This window comes from Brassica oleracea, chromosome C9, assembly GCF_000695525.1.
Source record: "Brassica oleracea var. oleracea cultivar TO1000 chromosome C9, BOL, whole genome shotgun sequence".
Lineage (NCBI taxonomy): Eukaryota > Viridiplantae > Streptophyta > Magnoliopsida > Brassicales > Brassicaceae > Brassica > Brassica oleracea.
Window position 1 is genome coordinate 49297405 of NC_027756.1, and position 18625 is coordinate 49316029.

An 18625-nucleotide genomic window follows, 5' to 3' on the forward strand; every position below is an offset into this window, starting at 1 on the left:
AAGTCGTCTGCGCAGTCTTTTGGATTGAAGTAAATACCTGACTCAAGATAGCAGCTTTCATTGATCTGCGGCCTCTGCTGCCCTCGTAAGCCAGTATCGGTGGAGACGGACTGTCTGCTCTGGGACCACCAATACTAGCACCCAATTCCGGCATAGCTGTGTACGTCTAGACCTGAAGAACTTGTATAAACCCATCCACGGTGTAACAGCCAGCAATTTCTTTGTTCCACAAAGAGTCCATCAGCACCTTAAACGCGACTCTCCCCCATGGATAATTCTCAAACCGTTCTAAATCCATCACTAGCCTTGCCAGAGTAGATCGTGTAGCGGTTGAAAACTTTCTCCCTTCAATGAATCCAGTGAAGATGGAGAGGTACGCGAGCCGCTTGCGATCTTCCCTGGACCAATCCCCGCATCTCTTCAGTGCTGCTATTATCTGATCAGTAGTTGGCCCAGCTTCCAGATGAACTCCCAGCATCCCCCAGAAAGAAACCATCTCTGGGGTAACGTCACATTTTGGTGTCTCAAGGTCCTCGATGTACTCGCAGTTTAGACCAGTGAGGTTTTCAAACTCTAACAGTGAAAACCTCAAAGGTTCTGGACCAACGAGAGACCACATCTCATACTTCTTCTTAATGTCCAGCTTGAAACTGAGCATGTAGTGAACCAGCCTTGAAGCCCAACCAAATCCCTGCTCCTTGAACTTGATGAAAACTCCCAAACTCGACTCCTTGAGCTCTTCAAATTCGTCATCAGTAAGAGCTTTCCTAAGAGCAGTATGCAACTTGCTGTTATCCGTATGATACGAAATGCTATTGTGGGCTTCTGGTTCTTCCCCTGATGTGTATAACCTACGGGGGAGTTCTGGAATATCCATCCTTTTTGTCTGCAAAATAATCAAAGACAACAATATAAGTCCAGACGACTTAGTAGACGACTTAAATTACTTACAAGTCTTCCAGTCGCAGAAGGAGTTGGAGTACTCGTCATTGCGGTTATAGATCTGAAAAAATAAACGTGAAACGGTGAGAATGAGTAAATTGATAGAGACAACGTTTTATGTTCATCTTTTCCTCGAGATTGATGACTTAGCGGCGTTAGGGTTTACAGAGAAACGGCGCTAAGGTTTACAGAGAAGAAGCGGCGGCGCTAGGGTTTAGAAGAAGCGGCGGCGCTAGTGTTTAGAACGTTGGTGACCACGGTGGCGAGGGCGACGGTTTGTTCGGAAATAGTGGAATCGGCGGCGCTAGGGTTTAGAGGAATCGGCGCGGCTAGGGTTAGAAGAAGCTGCGGCGACAACGGTGAGAATGAAGTGAGATAGATAGCCGATGTTGAGAACGATGGTTTGTTCGGAAATCGTGGGAATTCGAAATCGCCTTTGAGAGGGAGAACTGTTAGGGTTTCTGAATTTCGCGAAAAATGAAACAAAAAAAATAAAAATCACCTTATATATTGGGTAAATAATCCGGTTAGCTTTAAAATTACATTGGTAAACTTTAAGGTTTGGTCCGGTTTAGACGACTTATTCTGGCTGATAATGTACAACAGACGACTTAATATTTAGTCGTCTGTTTTCAGACGACAAAATATTAAGTCGTCCTAGACCCTAAAATGAACCCCTAAACTAAAATGACTAGATTAACTAACTAACCACGTTATAAAATCTAATTATACTTAAATAGTGTTTACTATACACAGAAATGAACACGCATAAGTAATTTTAAAAATTTTCAAAAACGGTTTTAATGCTTTCCAACATCTAACCCTAAGAACACATACAATACTACAACATATGTTGATGAAACATAAACTTAAGAATATCATGACTCACTACTTTCACTCATCTATGCTGAAAACAATTGAAATTTGTTATATCTTAATTTATACCTCCTAAGACATATGTTAATTACATAATTCCCATTTTTCACTTATCAAAATATTTTTTACAAAATTTTTAAATTATGTTTAAGACTAACTGTCCAGACGACTTTAAGTTAAGTCGTCTGGACAACTTATTTTCAAGTCGTCTAAACAGACGACTTGCAAGGGGTAGAAACGTAAAAAGAATTCCGTTTTTTTGTTTGGTCACAAGGGGATAGTTGTAATTTCAATAGCCTTTTAGGTTACTTTTGCCTTTGACCCAAGTTGGGGTATTGTTTTGAGTTTGACTCCAAGTTTTGAGTCACACTTGGCAATTCTCCCTTAGTAGTATGATCTATTAATAATAAAATAATGTGGGCATTAAACGGGAAGAGGGTGCGTGAGTTATGAAGATAAGATACCCCAGTAGTTCAACTGTTCAAGTAAACTTTTTGACTAAAGTCGAGAGCATTGCGTGAAAAACAATCTGTAACCGTCAACTGTGACTTAACTACAAAATAAATAAAAAAAATTTAAGAAGAAGAATTGAAACGTAAAAAGGGTTTCCTCGTGCCAAAAGAGAAAAAAATATGAGGCAAAGAATCTGATGATTACAAACTAGTATATTTCTACATCTTTGATGAAATCATATATATATTTGAGTCATTGGGTGCGAAGAAGTTGGCCTATTCGAAACCTTGAACTCTTTCTTGTTTGAGGTTGATGTTATACATGGGCTTGCCCCACCTCACCTTTACGATTGGATTTTTTAAGAGTGGAATATATTTAACATTATAAGGATCTGTTTTTTTTTTTTTTTGGTTTGTCTCCGGATCATTCGGAGGTGAGGCTTTAATTTGGGCAATAGAATGTATGAAGAATGTAAGAGGTGAAGTTTGCAACAGATTGTTCTCAATTGGTAAAGATGGTTTCGGAACCAGAAGAATAACCAGCATTTGAAAGTTATCTGGAAGACATTAAGCTTTTAAAAAGAAGTTTCCTCAACTCAGACATCGTTCATGTACCACGGACGGAGAACCTACGGGCGGATAGCTTAGCACGTTAGCACGTAGTGCTAGGAAACAACCGTCTTTCGTCGTTCACATGGATGCGGAGTTACCATATTGATTAAATGTTTTGTTTGCTGTCAAAAAAAAAAGATCTGTTTTTGGGTTTAACAAGAGACAATAGTTAGGTTTTCTTCAAATATACCATATTTATCTGATTGGTTTCAACCTCATTGTAATCAGCCGAGACGCCATGGACCATCTTAGAGCACCATTATCCCTAGAAACCATTAGGGTCTCTTAATCAATTGTTTAGTAATAAATATGCGTTAAGAACTTTACTTAAGAGACGCTTAATTTTTTATCCTCCATTGCAAGTTTCTTAAATATTAGCTCTTAAAAAAAGAAAACTTTAGAAGTTGAACTTGGGAAGGAAGAAAAACTAATGGCATGACTTTGATCATCATCAACCATCGATCATCATCAACATGACTTTGACATGATCAACACAAACGCTGTATTTATGGTCATCCATTGCTTATACTATAACAACACAAGATAGGAAAAGGCCATTACTTGCAATGCCGAAGTGATTCATATCGTTCTTCAGCAGTCATCACAGTCCTTCCCTTGTACTTATGTGTTGTTTCACCGTTGCAACATCCCACAAGAAGGTAAGTGTTTGGAAACCTAAAGCAACGGCAAAACCATAAAGAACACAAAAAATATTTCTCAAAATTACAAAATCAAATATAGAAGCACATCAGAGCTATTGCAAAATCTCAACAAACGAAGCTCTGACCTATCAAAATCACACACCACAATGCTTTGCGCATCACAAAATTTGGCAGTAATATTAATCAAAACAGATCAAATTATCATCGAGATCACAGATCAATCGTCAAAACAAAAACAAAAACAAAATCGAATCAGGGATATGCAGAATTAGTCAGAAGCTATCTAGTGGAGATAAAGAGGTTACTAACGATTTCTTGGCCTGTTCGAGAGATCAGGCGTGACCAAAGTGGAAAAGATCGTAGATCCCATCGGCGTAGACGCGGACGGGACGATCAGTCGGAAGCGAACTCTCGTTCGCTGTAGAACCGGGGAGTGCGACGGCGGTGAAAGGGAGGTCTGCGGTGACGTTGCTCATATTCTCCGAAGGTCTGAGGAGCACAGACGTGGACGTTGTAGAGCCCTTCGTTAACCAAAGCCTCAACGAGAGAGACGAGTCCAATCGAATCAATCCCATCGCCGTTTGTAACATCGATCTCCTCTACTTCCTCCTTGGCCGTAATATCGACAGGAGTCAGAAGTAGACGGAGGCTCGTCCTGGAGATTCGAGACGAGCGCGGCTGATAAGCTTCGAGGTCGTCGTGTAGAAGCTCAATCTCTTTGGCGCCGGGAAGAAATTGTAGACTTCACGAAGGAGAGAGATAGAGACAAGAGAGAGGAGGAGACTTCCATGTATGACGCGTGCTCCATAAGCGACGTTTGTTACTTCTCTTAATTAAGCGACGTTTCCTCGATAAAAAAAATAATTTTCTTTTTTTTAATCAAAATTTATTTAAGAAATTCATTTAACAAACCCCGATAATCATGCTCTTAAGTGCTGAAATAGATTCTTTTCGGGGAAAACAAATCTTGCTGGGAATATAGGTCATTCAAAACATTTTTTTTTTTAAATATCAAGAGATTCAAGGCAGAAACTCATAATCTTCGCAAACTCAAAACCACAATAAATAATATTAGTTTCGTCCAAACAGTCACTCGAACGAAGAACCTTTGACATAATGACAAAAATCATTTCCAATTGAGATATGACCACTGATTAACTATTCACTTATTAATTACTCCCTCCGTTATTTGTTTGTTTCGAAATCTAAGTAGTTTTCGTATTTCAGATAATTTTTACATTTATTAGATATAGTATGACTAATCAAATTAAATAGATTTATTTTTTATTGGTTAAGTTATATTTATAATTCTCCTAAATAAACTATTTTCAAGTTTTGGTCACAAAAATATACCACAAGGAGGAAAATTATCAAAATGTTTCATTTAATAGGTAAAATAACACTAATGCCCTAGATAATTTTTTTTTTTATAGTTTTAGATTATATGTTTTCAAATTCGAATTTTTTTTTAATTTTTTTTTTTGAATTTTTTTTTTCAAATTTTCTTTTTGTAATTCGAAAATACTTTTTGAAACTATTTTTAAAATTTTTATTTTCAAATTTTTAATATTTATTTTTTATTTTATAAAATTTTAAACCTCAATCCCAAATCCCGACCACTTAATTCTAAACTCTAAGGTTTGGATTAGTTAACCCTAGGAGTATAAATGTATATTTACCTCTTTAATGAAACATTTTGTTTATTTTCCTCCTTGTGGTCTATTTTTGTGACCAAAACTTTTTTAGTGATAAACTAGAGTATTTCTCTATATCTAATCTATTTATTATATGATACTTTTTAAAACATAATAATTTTTTTAATCTTCGTGCTTTTAACCAAACCTACTTATATTATAAAAGAGATTTAAAACGGATTATGCAGCACATGACCATTTTTTTCAAAGAAGCTTTATCAATCTCAAAATGAAATATGACTGTTTTCTGAAGTTGTGTGCGGTAACAAGTTTTGAATAATGACAATGACATACAATAGTCTTATGATATGTTACATTTCAGGTGATGATTGTTTCAGTAGTTTTAGTTTTTGGTTTTTAGATTTTAGCTTTTGGTTTTTAGATTTTAGCTTTTGGTTTTTAGATTTTGGTTTTTGGTTTTCAGCTTTAGATGATTATTATTTTAAAATAAAATACAATAACATATTTTAATTATTATATTTTTATAAAAAATATATTATAGTAAAATATAAATCATAATATATATATAAAATTACACAAAAATAAAAATATTAAATTTTGAAACTACTTAGAAATTTCTCTTATACAGTTTTTTTTTAATTTTTAAAACTTGAATAGAAATAGTTTTTCTTATATAAATATTATAAATGATACAAAAGTAAAAATACATAAAATTTTGAAACTAATTATAAATTTTCTTATATAAATTATTTATATTTTCTTAAGTTGAATGACAATTTTTATAATTCAGGATTATACAATATATTTTATTAATAAAACATATTATGTTTTTATCATTTTTTGTTATTTTTAATGTGACTAATAATTATTAAAATTATTCAATTTTTTTATTTATAGAAACTAATAACTAAGTTTTAAATTAAATAATATTATTTATAAAATATATACATTTATTTACAGATGTGAAACACAAATTAAAATATTTCACATTATTGTTTAAATGATATCTAATGTACAAAATATTTTATGATAATTTTAATTTTTGTGAAAGTATTATTTATTAATTATTAATTAATTATAATGTAGTAATTTCTACCAAAAAAAAATCAAAATTCGTTTTTCTTCATAAAAGCTCACAAAAGTTGGTTTTTGGTTTTTCTTCATAAATTGGTTAAACTTTTCAAAAACTAGTTTCCCTAAATTTTAGAGAATCTATTTATTGAAAATCTTGATTGGCAACTCAAATGGTTTTTATAAAAACAAAAACTAAAACCAAAAACTTGATTGGATGAAAAATGGCTTCTACAAAAGTAAAAACCATAAACTAAAACAAAAACCACGAACAATCAACCTAACCACCAAGATAAAGTGATGTTTGGTCTGAGAGCTGTTGTTGATCGAGGTCGAGGAATAATTATGTTGGTAGAATACATATTTACCAAGTTGCCATACAAAGACGAAATCATACAGAAGAAAGCCACGGTCGTAAGAATACACAATACCCAATAAACACACTAAGTGTATTTACAATCAAATACATAGGCATGACAACTCTTCACAACATTGACACACAAGAGCCAAAATGCTTACTACCCGTTTCAGACATTTCGACATAAATTACATTAGTCTTTAGTACCAAACACACATTATCTAAATCAACAACCAATCATCAGCATTCCCAATGATACCGATGATCACAACAAACCTTTAAAAAAGCCGAAAGTGAGATATTGCTGCTGATCCAAAAGAGAGTTTGGGATACTTGTAGCAGCATCATCAATCACTTTGTTCTAGAAAACAATAGAGAAACCAAATACCTATCTCTTCTTGATTTATCTCTCTCAAGAGGAGCAATCAGGACACCGTATCAACCCATTCTCATTACACTCGGGACACCTCTTGTGCCTATCTTCATCCTCATCATACAGTTTCTTACTCCCACTACAATTCGAACACGGAATGAACCTAGCGTCCCCACAACAACGACACACAAACCCCGGCTCCCTCACGGGAAACAGCTTGAGGATCTTCGCTAGCTCACCAATCTCGAACAAGCTCTTGACCACGTCAGCACCACCAACATGCTTCCCCATTATAAAAACCTGAGGCAGCGACACGCTACTCTTCTCCCCCATCGCGATCTGAAGCTCCTTCTTGTAAGCAGAGTCCATCGAAACGTCGCGCTCGTCGATCCAAACCCTAAACCCTCTGAAGATCATCCTCACGGAGTAGCAATCCTCGTACGTCCGCCTGATCCCTCTCAAGCTGGTGAAATACACCACGATCCTGTCCTCCGTCCCGGGGAGACGGATCACGGAGTTGTTTAAGCTCAGAAACGGGGATAACCGCGATTCGGATAGAACCGATTTGTTTGATTTATGCTTCTGAGGAGGATCGGTTGGTTTGGCGGAGGATTTGGAGCCTTCGAATAGTCTGCAGAGGTTCTTGACTTTTCCTTTGAGAGAGGTTTCGACGGGGTTGTAGAATTTGGTTATGGAGGTGGTTCGGTTGAGAGAAGGATTGAGGCTGTGTGATTTGGGGGTTGAATCCGTTGTTCTGTGGCCGTGGATTGTAAGCGACCTGTTGAAGAAGGAGGAGGACGATTTCGTCTTATCTGCCATCGAGCTAGCTACACACAATCACGAAACACACCTTTTTCGGCGGCGGCTGCGAAACCTAGACTAGTCAGCGAAATTCAAAACCCTAGGATCAACAATTCAAACAAAGAGACGGGGATCTAAAGGGAGAATTGAGATAATAAAACTCACCGATTGATTGACCCCACACACAAGGAAGAATCAGCTGCTCTGATTATATGACAATCGGGAACGACGATGATGATGATGATGATGATTCTGGGTTTTCCCTTGATTTCTTGCGGAGAAGAAAATGTGGATGAGGAGAGCTCCCAATTAGCTTTTTTTTGGATTTGTTGTAAAGCAAATAATTATTTTGTTTTCTTTCTTTGTTGTTTTCCTGTCAAATTATAAATGTTTTTTCAGAATTATCGTTATGCCTTTTTAAAGGCTTTTTTTTTTTTTTTTTTTTAATTTGATGCACCCAGAAGAAGTGGACTAAAATACAATAAAATGAAATTGCGAGGAAAATGTCGTTTATTCGTAAAACGCGGTTGGTGTATTAAAATTGTGGGAGAAACCTTATCAGAAAAGCTAACTGAGCTAATTTTTTTAATTTAAATGGGCCTTAGTTGGGCCTAAAATATGGCCTTTACTCTTTGGGTTACTACTGTAACAAGCTAGAAAAAACTCAAAAAGGTTTTGTAAGGGAGAGAGAGGGAAGAAACGTGAGGCGAGTCTTAAACGTAAAGAGTCTCGTCTCGTCTCGTCTTGTCTTGTCTTTCTATCCCTCTTTCTTTTTCTTCTTTGGTGATTTCATCGATCATAATGGATGAGTGTTGAATTGCTTCGAGATAGACACTCAAGTTTCAAAATGAAAGGTAAGTGACCCCATTATCTTTGAAAAACAGATGGAAGAAAAGAGAAGAAACACAACTTTAGTTAGTCAACAAAAGGAAACGTGGGTCCCCAGTAGAACTGGCAAAACCTCCAAATGTGGCAAAAAGGTATCATGCAAATTCCCCGTAAATTAAATAAATAAAGAGAGAGAGAGAGCACGCAAAACAGTGCCCATGCAACACACCAAACACTTTAAGTTTCTTTATCCTTTTTCTTTTCTAGAATCAGAAAATATTCCATCTAAATTTAGCAATCTTTGTCTTCCCTTTATAGACTAGCTAGTACCCCAAAAAGGAATTGAAAGACAGAAAGAGAGATTTAAAACCTTGGCTTTCCTCTCTTCATATTCACATCCAGGGGGAAAAGAGAAAGAAGAAGATGGGTCGTGGGAAAATAGAGATAAAGAGGATCGAGAATGCGAATAGCAGACAAGTTACTTTCTCCAAGAGGCGTGCTGGTTTGCTCAAGAAGGCTCATGAGCTCTCTGTTCTTTGCGACTCTGAGGTTGCCGTCATCGTCTTCTCCAAGTCCGGCAAGCTCTTCGAGTTCTCAAGTACTGGGTAAATTAATCATCATTTCTCCATTACATATTTTTCATACTTGCATGTCTATTGGCTGCTTCTTTAATCCATTTCCGGGGAGACTTAAGCTTTGTTGCTCTTGCTCTAATTAGTGTTGGAATTGGTTGTTGCATGTTTTGTTCGGATTCATTCTTACTTCAAAAAATTTCTGATTGAGCTCAAGACTGTCCTCATTTGATTTCAGCATGAAGCGAACGCTTTTGAGATACGAGAACTACCAACGTTCTTCAGATGCTCCTCTGATTAAATATAAACCAGAGGTTAGAGATTCTTGTGTGTCATATGTTGAAGGTGTTTGTTGTGTCTAGATTCACGTGTTCTGTCTTGTTGGTATGCTGTTTAGAACCAGGAGGAGGATTGTACAGAGGTGGACTTTTTAAAGAATGAGATCTCAAAGCTTCAAGAGAAACATTTGTATGGAACCTAATTAATCCCCACTTGTTTGTTACTTTACTCTTCCTTAATCACATACCACTTTTTGTGTTTGTATCCTTGTGTGTGTTTTTCAGACAAATGCAAGGTAAGGGCTTGAATGCTCTGTGCTTGAAAGAGCTGCAACACCTTGAACAGCGCCTAAATGTCTCGTTGATATCTGTGAGAGAGCGAAAAGTAAAAAACAAAAAAACTAGTAGTTTCACTCTTCCCCCATTCCTCTTTCACATAATGTATTTGCATTTTGACGGATAAAAGTTGTGTGATTTCAGGAACTATTGTTGACTAAACAAATTGAAGAATCACGTATCAGGGTAATTCTTGAGTTGTATTAAACACTACTTGCTTTTCCTGTTTTTCTTCCAACTGGGTCACATGATTTTGATGAACCGTGTTAAAACTCATGTGCATTTGCTCCTAGTGCCTGCTATATCCTTTGAGAAGTTCATGTTGTAACTAGCTAGTGTGCAGTTTATTTCTCTTAACCAGGTATGTATAACACAGAGACGTAGAAATTGATCATCCAGAATTACTTTACTTTGCAGGAACAGAGAGCAGAGCTGGAAAACGAGACCTTACGTAGACAGGTGAATGAAACCATTCTTATATTTTTTTGTTGAATCATCATATACCCTATATATTATATATATAACGATGTTCTTCTTTGTGCAACTTATAATCATCATCTCTTGAAATAGGTTCAAGAACTTAGAAATTTTCTCCCGTCCATCAACCAAAACTATGTTCCATCCTACATCACATGCTTCGCTATAGATCCCAAGAACTCCCCCGTGAACAACTCTGGCTTGGACGACACTAACTACAGTCTCCAGAAGACCAATTCAGACACAACATTGCAGTTGGGGTATTATTTTTTTTAACTCTTTCTCCTGTCATTTGTTGCAACAAGATAGGAACCCCATTTTAGCTGATAACCCTTTTTATTTTCTTAGCACTAAAATAATTGCTAATTCTTGTGTGTTCTGGAAGGTTGCCGGGAGAAGCACAGGCTAGAAGGAGGAGTGAAGGAAATAGAGAGAGCCCATCAAGTGATTCAGTAACAACGAGCACCACCAAAGCAACTCCACAAAGGATCAATCTAGTTTAGCACCTGAAAACAAAAGCAAATGGTTCTCTGCTTAGCCACAAAGAGAAATATGGGAGTGAGGCACATGATGTTTTCCTCTGTAGCAAGTGTTCCATTATTTCAAAACCAATGTTAGAAGAGATGAATCCGATGTATCTCATCTCACATTCTAGTCTAACTCTAACCCCACTCTTTAATATTTATCTCATTTTCTTCTGATTATCTTTCGTCTTGTCTCTTCAAATCACAAAGATCTAACTTTTTGAGAGTTTTATATCCATAATCTTTACAATTTAGCATCATAATTATATTATAATACACGCAAAATTGTAAGCACTTGGTATGACAAAGATTTACGCATGTATAGTGGTAGTTACTGCATTGTGCAGTGTGGTATATGAGAGCAATCTTAATAGAACTCATATGATTATCTAAGACAAAAACCAAAAATTATTATTTTAAGATAATTGATTTTATAATTAATTTTAATACTTTAAAAAATTAAAACCTCTACAAATGTGTCATTCTTAGTGTCTACAAAATTTTAAATGAGAACTTTTTACTTTTTTTTTTTTTGAAACACCAAGCTCTAACTGGTAACCATTAAAATATGAATAAAAATGAGTAAGAAATGAATGAATATGAACAAAATAAAAATTATGGAAATAAATATTTGTTCCTTTTGTTTCATATCAATTTTGATAAGGAATGTTTTTCTTGTATAGTTCCTTAAAATTCAAATAATGATAAGAAATCAAATGCATCTAAATTCTTTATACATGCTGTAATTTTTAAATAATAAGTAGGAATTTACTATTCACTTTAATTTCCTATCCAACCATTTGGACCCCACACGAGAACTTTTACTACACCATTGCACAGCCAATTCAAGGCCCAATTGGACGCATGTCCTAACTAAGAAGTTTTACTAAATTATAAAATACACCCCGAAACTATCAGCTAAAAGTTTCAATAAAGGACCTCATATTTCTCCGTAATTAAAATTCATCACCAGATTAAAAATCCCCAGAACCATTAGACCGAAACCCTAAGCCCCCTTTGCGAGACAAGAGAAGAGAAGCAGGCATGGTGTGCATCAGGCGAGCGACGGTTGATGACCTTCTGGCGATGCAAGCCTGCAATCTCATGTGCCTTCCCGAGAACTACCAGATGAAGTACTACCTCTACCACATCCTCTCCTGGCCTCAGCTTCTCTACGTTGCCGAGGACTACAACGGCCGCATCGTCGGCTATGTCCTCGCCAAGATGGACGAGGAGAGTAACGAGTGCCACGGACACATCACTTCCCTCGCTGTTCTTCGTACTCATAGGAAGCTTGGTCTCGCCACTAAGCTCATGACCGCCGCTCAGGCTGCCATGGAACAGGTTTCTCAATTTGAAAATCTTATTAATGGTTCTTGGATTGTGTTATGATTTGTTTTGATTGAGACAAGTGATAGTTGTTCTGTCTCTACAACTTGGAAGTGTTTAAATGAGTCTGAGGGTTTTTTGTTGGTAGGTTTATGAGGCAGAGTATGTTTCGCTGCATGTGAGGAGAAGTAACCGAGCAGCGTTTCATCTGTACACGGAGACGTTAGGCTACAAGATTCACGATGTGGAAGCGAAGTATTACGCGGATGGAGAGGATGCCTATGACATGCGGAAGTATTTTAAGGGTAAGCAAAACCATCAACACAGCCACGGTCATCATCATCATCACCATGGAGGTGGGTGTTGTTCCGGTGATGCAGTAGAAACAACTCAACCCGAAGATGCTAAAGCAACGACGTCGAAGTGAGACTGAGTATATTGGTATGTGTTTGCTGGCTAGCTAGCTCTAGTAGTGCTGCTCAATGTTTTCCATTCATATGATTTTGAGTGTCAAAATACATTTGGTAAACCACTCTTGTGCTTGAGTGTTTCTCCATTGGTCTTCTTTTTGGTTGTACTTGATATTTAGCCAGTCTTTTTTTTCTATGTATCAAATGTTTCTGAAATCTTCTGTTTGCAAGATTTAGTTACATAAAAAAAAAAAATCTTGTCAACTCAAGAAGCCTGGAAGGTTCTTATGTGCTTTATATTGAAGCACTAGTTTGTGCTGTGTCAAAGCTTTCCTGCAACCATCTGATCTGTGAATCAAGACCTGCATCACGCAGAGCAGAGGAATAGAGCCTGGCTCTTTCCACTTTTATGTCCTGCAACAGCCTCATTAATACACCATGCGACAACGCATTTATAAAAAATCCCATATGCACCATCTCTCTACAAATAGCATTTCAGCCTTGGCGTACTATTCTATAGCCGGCAGTGTGCATTTATGGGCTATTGCTGTGGTCCTTCGTAGACGACTTAAGGCTGCTTCTTTTTTTTTTTTTTGATCAACTTAAGGCTGCTTCTTTGCTGGCAAAATAACAATAATCGAAATAATTCACAGGAACAATATTCATCAATATGTTTACAACAACGGATCTACTAACCACGCAGATGCATGACGTCCTAATCATAAAAAAAAAAAAATCAACTAGTTCCCAAGTTGAGAAAAGAATATACCCATGTTGTAATGTACAGATAGGAACCAACAAATAATGAGGAAATAAATATATGTACAGAAAGTCATTGAAGGGTTTCAACAACAAAGAAGAAGAATAGAAAAGGCTCAACCAACTTTGCTTAGTTGGATTGTAACCACATTCTTTCTTCCCCACCCCCACTGATATTGACACTACCACTTTCTCTTACTAAATTAATTATCAAATTATAAATACAATTCAATTAGGCAAGAAGGAGAAAAAAAGATCAAGTAGCCAGAGCCGGTCTAGGCTAGAGCACGGCGGACTCTAGGGGTGTGGACAACAACACGACCATTTTTGATCAAAGCTTGTCTATCTTTTATGGTTTCGTCAAAGAATCTGCTCTCTGGATTCTCAGCGTAGCATGCGTAGTAGCAACTCACGCATGCGTGAGGCAATGCCATTGAGATCCTCGTCTGTTTTAAACACATCCAATGATGATAATGAGAATAATACTAACTGAATAAAAACATAAAAATCTAAACAGAAAGTGTCATTTTACCATGAGGTATCCAATGAAGAAGGCAAGCAAGGAGATGGTAGCTGTAAAAGGCTTATAAACCGTGTGCGTCCAAGCGACCGCCACAATAACACAGACGCAGCCACTGCATATCCCCGTGAGGAAACATATAGAGCTTGTTATGTCCGCATCCACTACCTCAACCATATCAACATCCTCAAACAGTTTCCACGTGTCTTGCGACGCCCTCACAAACCCTTTCCCATACGCTGCTATCTGCCACACACATTCACAAACATTTACTCAAACAACAGAAACAAAACTTAGTGAAAAAATCATTTTACTAATAATAATAATAATACCTGCACAAAGGCCCAGCCATTGCCATGCTCGAATATAAACGTCATGAGTTTAAGACAGCAATTAGCGCAGCAAAACATGAACTCATCTTCACCTTTAAGCAAGTTTAACCCCCTCGCCACGATCCTAAGCGCTTCGATCGTCGGAACAAAGAGAGACCCCAAACACGCGCTCCCTAGGTTACGAGACAAGGCTCTTTGGAAACTAAACCTTGTACTAGACTGCATCCCTCTAAGATAGAACAGAGCGATGACTCTACTCACAGTCAGATTAACAACGTTCCTCATCACTTCCGTCGTCCAAGCCAAGCTCAACACCAAACCGATAATCACAAGCGGCGGGAAATAAAAATTCAACGCACCGATGACACCGAAGATCCAAAGCGACATCCAGAAGAAGCCAGCGGCTAGCATGTAGTAGGTTGGTAAGTTCAAGTCAGAGAACTTTGAAACTGGCTCTAAAGACTTGACCAGTATCTTGGTACAGAACTTGATCCTGCGTGTGACCCAGCAAGCGTATAAACCGTTTCCAATAGAGAAGGCGATGAGGGAAACACCAACGCCATCGGTGGCTGGCATTTGGAAACAGAGCAAGAGGATTCCTGAGGAGAGAGACATCAGGAACGTGCTCCAGAGGATGAAGTGGATCATGAACTCAGGCCAGAGACGGATCGCCATTTGCCAGGAGAACGCGAGTACGATGCTTAGGAGAGACGCGGCTTCGACTTGCGGAAGTAGGAATCTGAGGATGCGTTGCTCTTTGCGTTTGACGCTGCCGTTGGAGCCGATGAGACCCTGGACGCCTCTGAAGACGAGGAAGCATACGAAACCGATGGCCGCGATCTTGTGAAGGATGAAGAGGAAGAGAAAGAACTTGTTTGTGTACTTTGACGAGTTCAACGACGCCAAAGTTTCCTGCAGCAAAAACAAATTAGGAAACTTTAACTCAACTAACGATCTAAAAATGGTAACTTTCCGACAGAGATGCAAGATTTACTTGAGGGGTTTGTGAGAAGAGGGAACGGGACTGATGCTGAAGCGGAGGCGGAGAGGGAGACGGCGGAGGCTGAGGCTCTTCCGGCGGCGGCGCGCGAACGGGAGGAGTCTGTATCGGCGGAGGAGCTCTTGAGGATGATCGGAGCGGCTGCGCGGGGTTAGGAGGAGGCGGAGTGGTGAATCTACCGCCGCCGCCATTGTTGACAATGATCCGAAGAGGGTTCGTCGGGTTTAATCTGTTCAAGTTCGCTAAGAATCTGTGGTGGTTGAGTTCGTCTTTATCTCCTCCTTCTTCCTCATCATTAGCCTTTACTCCTCTCTGCTTCTTCTTCTTCTTCTTCTTCTCTGTTTTTTCTTCTCCTCTGTTTTCTCTCTCTTCCACAGCCTTTAACTACAAATAAACTGATCGTTAACAAGACTATTCATCGAAAAGGAAGAGTAATTTGTAGGAAAGGAGAAACCTTTACGGGGTCTGTGGCACCCATTTGGCGGGTTTTGAGGTGACGTCACTTCCCGGCGACGGCGGTCGTCTCTCTTCTATAAAAGAATGTTTTGCAAAAAGTCTTCTTCTTACAAATCGGATTACATTATTATTTGTGTGGTTGGTGTAAAGAAGTTACTGTTTCTTTTAATTTTTTTTTTTTACAACTTTTTGGTCGTAGTCATTTAGTAACGTTTATTATTTATCTATTATTGATGACAACTATGGTACGAAAGCAGAATCCAACCAGAGATCGTGCCATGTGCGTCAGTGCGTGAGGCGCAATTTCCATATAAGTCTACGTTTGTTTTTTTTTGTTGGTCAGTGCATGTTGATGTAAGAGAAAAACACACGTGAAGAATGGTGGAGAAGGAGATCGTTATCTTGTGCGTTGAGCCGTTGACGTGTAAGCTTCAACAATGAAAAATGAAGCGACACGTCTGCGGTTTGATAGGAAACTAACGGTTGCGATTTGTTGTTTCATGGAGACTGAGTTCCGTATCACAACTTTGTTGTTTCCTGCTATATATATTATTCTCCAAACATCATCAATACATCATTGTATGTTTTGTATGTTAGTAATCATTATTAAATCAAAGTCGTTTTCTAAAACCATCACCAAGATTCGATTCTAATCACGTAAGTAGCAATCGAATGCAAATCACGGTCAAAGTATTCGTACAAGATTTCTGTAACAGCGAATGTAGATAAGAAAGACATAACACAAATGACTTCGAAACAGAAGATAAAATCAGTTTCAGAAACATCATGTTCTGATTCTGAAACAGAACAAAAGGAAGATTTAGCTGAACGTGGAATGAGCTTCGAGATGTTAAAGGCTGAGACAAGCTTCACCAAGATGGGCATAGAAGAACCAAACCAGAAACCCTTTCAAACATGTGAGCATTCAACGTCTACAATTTGCCAAGCCGAAAACAAAGAAAGAGACAAAAGAGGTGGTCCTGCAACGTACGGAACAGAGCAACCAATAACGTTACATAACAGATTTCAGCTGCTAGAATCCAATGAAGATATGAAGACCTAATGGACAGCGAGGCAATTCACTAGGGCTTCGAGATTTCAATATAAATAGACATCTCAAGTTGTAAAAGAATCTTTAAACAAGAAATAAAAATGAAAAGCTTCAAACTTGTTCCGTTCAACACAGCTCGTCGTCAGCCGTAGTTCCTCTTATAGAGCACAATGCTTCAGATACCCCTGCAACGGGTGAAACCAATAACTCTTCTCAGTCTTCTGCCTCTCAAAACAAAGAAACATCTTCAGGTTATCCTCCTTCTATTCAATTTGGTACTTTACCACCTACTGGAGTTCCCAATATCCTAGAAGATCTCTCCACTTTTTCAGACCCAATAACAATGAAAAATGTCACCAGCTCAGATCATTCTCTGCGTCGTCCTCAGCAAACAAAGCCTCTAGTAATGGCTTGTCCTATCAACAGAGTAACCCTGTGACAGTTCAAGAAGATCCAGTCACTCAACCTTCACCTATTGTTCCAGAAAATCTATCTCAACATCTCATGATCACGCGATCAAAAGTGGGAATGGTTAAACCAAATTCTCGCTATGTTCTCTTCACAGTCACTTCAACTCCAACCGAACCGCGAACTATGACTGAGGCGCTTAAACATCCTGGCTGGAATGGAGCAATGACAGAGGAGATGGTGTCTTTTGATGAAACAAACACCTTCACACTAGTGCCTTATCAACCTGATATGCACATTCTTGGGTGTAGATGGATCTTCAGGGTTAAGCTAAATGCTGATGGAACGGTTAAATGTCTTCGATCTCGTCTGGTGGTGAAAGGTTATGATCAAGAAGAAAGAATAGACTACCTGGATACTTATAGTCCAGTGGTCAAATCGCCTACGATCAGAGCAGTTCTTCATCTTGCAACAGTGAATAACTGGGAAATAAGACAACTTGACGTCAAACATGCTTTTCTCTACGGAGACTTGACTGAAACAGTTTATATGCATCAACCTCGAGGCTTTATAAATCAGGAAAAACTGGGTTATGTTTGCAAGTTGAACAAAGCTATTTATGGATTAAAACATGCTCCAAGGGCATGGTTCAACAGGTTCAGTGACTTTTTGTTGAAATTTGGTTTTGTCTGCAGCATCAGAGATCCTTCCTTGTTCATCTACAGGAAAAATGGAGACATCATTCTGCTTCTTCTTTATGTAGATGACATTACTTTGACCGGAAGCAACAATTCTCTCGTCAACAAGCTTCTTGAAACTATGAATAAAGAGTTCAAAATGAAAGACTTGGGACGTTTTCATTATTTTCTAGGCTTGTAGGCTCAGTTCCATTCGACTGGATTATTCTTAAACCAAGAGAAATATGCTGAGGACTTGCTTCAGATTCCAGGCATGTCTGGCTGCACTCCAGTCTCTACTCGTCTACCTCAACAGCTTAATAGAGTTCCTGATGAATCAGCATTGTTTCCGCAACCAACTTATTTCAGAAGTCTTGTAGGCAAGCTGCAGTACTTGACTCTGACAATACCAGATCTTTAATTTGCTGTCAATTATATTTGTCAAAAGATGCATGCTCCAACAGAGACAGACTTTCATCTACTGAAGCGTGTGTTTAGGTATCTCAAAGGGACAACACACCTTGGAATCTCGTTTCATTCTAACACTAATTCCACTGTCAAAGCCTATAGTGACAGTTAGGCCTGGGCATTTCGGATATCGGTTCGGTTCGGTTCGGTTATTTCGGGTTTCGGGTAGTTCAGATAGGGGTTAAAGGATCCATTTAGTACTTGACTTATTTTCGGTTCGGTTCGGGTTCGGTTCGGTTCGGATAGTAAATGTAGGAACCGGAAAATATCCGGAAAAAGTTTGGTTCTCATTTGGATCCGGTTCGGGTTCGGATAGTTCGGGTAGTTCGGATAATTTGGATAAAATATTGGTTATTTAAAGTAAAATATCAAATAATTAGGATGATTTAGATAAAAAA

At 38.1% G+C, this 18625-nt stretch overlaps 3 protein-coding genes and 1 pseudogene across 8 annotated transcripts; 2 read left to right on the forward strand and 2 right to left on the reverse strand.

Annotated features, from left to right (window-relative positions):
• Window positions 1-6608: 6608 nt before the first annotated feature.
• LOC106319355 (uncharacterized protein At5g39865-like) lies at window positions 6609-8219 on the reverse strand. Of its 3 annotated transcripts, none has more exons than XM_013757655.1 (2): window positions 7968-8219; window positions 6609-7880 (listed from the first exon to the last, which is right to left on the reverse strand). In XM_013757655.1, the coding sequence occupies exon 2, from the start codon at window positions 7818-7820 to the stop codon at window positions 7041-7043; it is 780 nt and encodes a 259-aa protein (XP_013613109.1). In that variant the 5' UTR covers window positions 7821-7880; window positions 7968-8219; the 3' UTR covers window positions 6609-7040. The 3 variants fall into 3 exon arrangements, with proteins under 3 accessions (XP_013613109.1, XP_013613110.1, XP_013613108.1); XM_013757656.1 differs by having other exon boundaries at window positions 6609-7866; window positions 7968-8196; XM_013757654.1 differs by having other exon boundaries at window positions 6609-7875; window positions 7968-8195.
• Window positions 8220-8998: 779 nt separating this feature from the next.
• On the forward strand, window positions 8999-11011 carry LOC106316372 (annotated as a pseudogene).
• Window positions 11012-11778: 767 nt separating this feature from the next.
• Window positions 11779-12772, forward strand: LOC106315582 (N-alpha-acetyltransferase daf-31-like). Its single transcript, XM_013753347.1, has 2 exons — window positions 11779-12161; window positions 12295-12772. The coding sequence occupies exons 1-2, from the start codon at window positions 11862-11864 to the stop codon at window positions 12571-12573; spliced, it is 579 nt and encodes a 192-aa protein (XP_013608801.1). The 5' UTR covers window positions 11779-11861; the 3' UTR covers window positions 12574-12772.
• A 536-nt stretch (window positions 12773-13308) lies between these two features.
• On the reverse strand, window positions 13309-15840 carry LOC106319174 (protein PNS1-like). Of its 4 annotated transcripts, none has more exons than XM_013757421.1 (5): window positions 15622-15840; window positions 15162-15551; window positions 14168-15079; window positions 13848-14081; window positions 13309-13761 (listed from the first exon to the last, which is right to left on the reverse strand). In XM_013757421.1, the coding sequence occupies exons 1-5, from the start codon at window positions 15643-15645 to the stop codon at window positions 13591-13593; spliced, it is 1731 nt and encodes a 576-aa protein (XP_013612875.1). In that variant the 5' UTR covers window positions 15646-15840; the 3' UTR covers window positions 13309-13590. The 4 variants fall into 4 exon arrangements, with proteins under 4 accessions (XP_013612875.1, XP_013612877.1, XP_013612876.1 ...); XM_013757423.1 differs by having other exon boundaries at window positions 13334-13761; window positions 15162-15545; window positions 15622-15818; XM_013757422.1 differs by having other exon boundaries at window positions 13334-13761; window positions 15628-15816.
• Between the last annotated feature and the right edge of the window lie 2785 nt (window positions 15841-18625).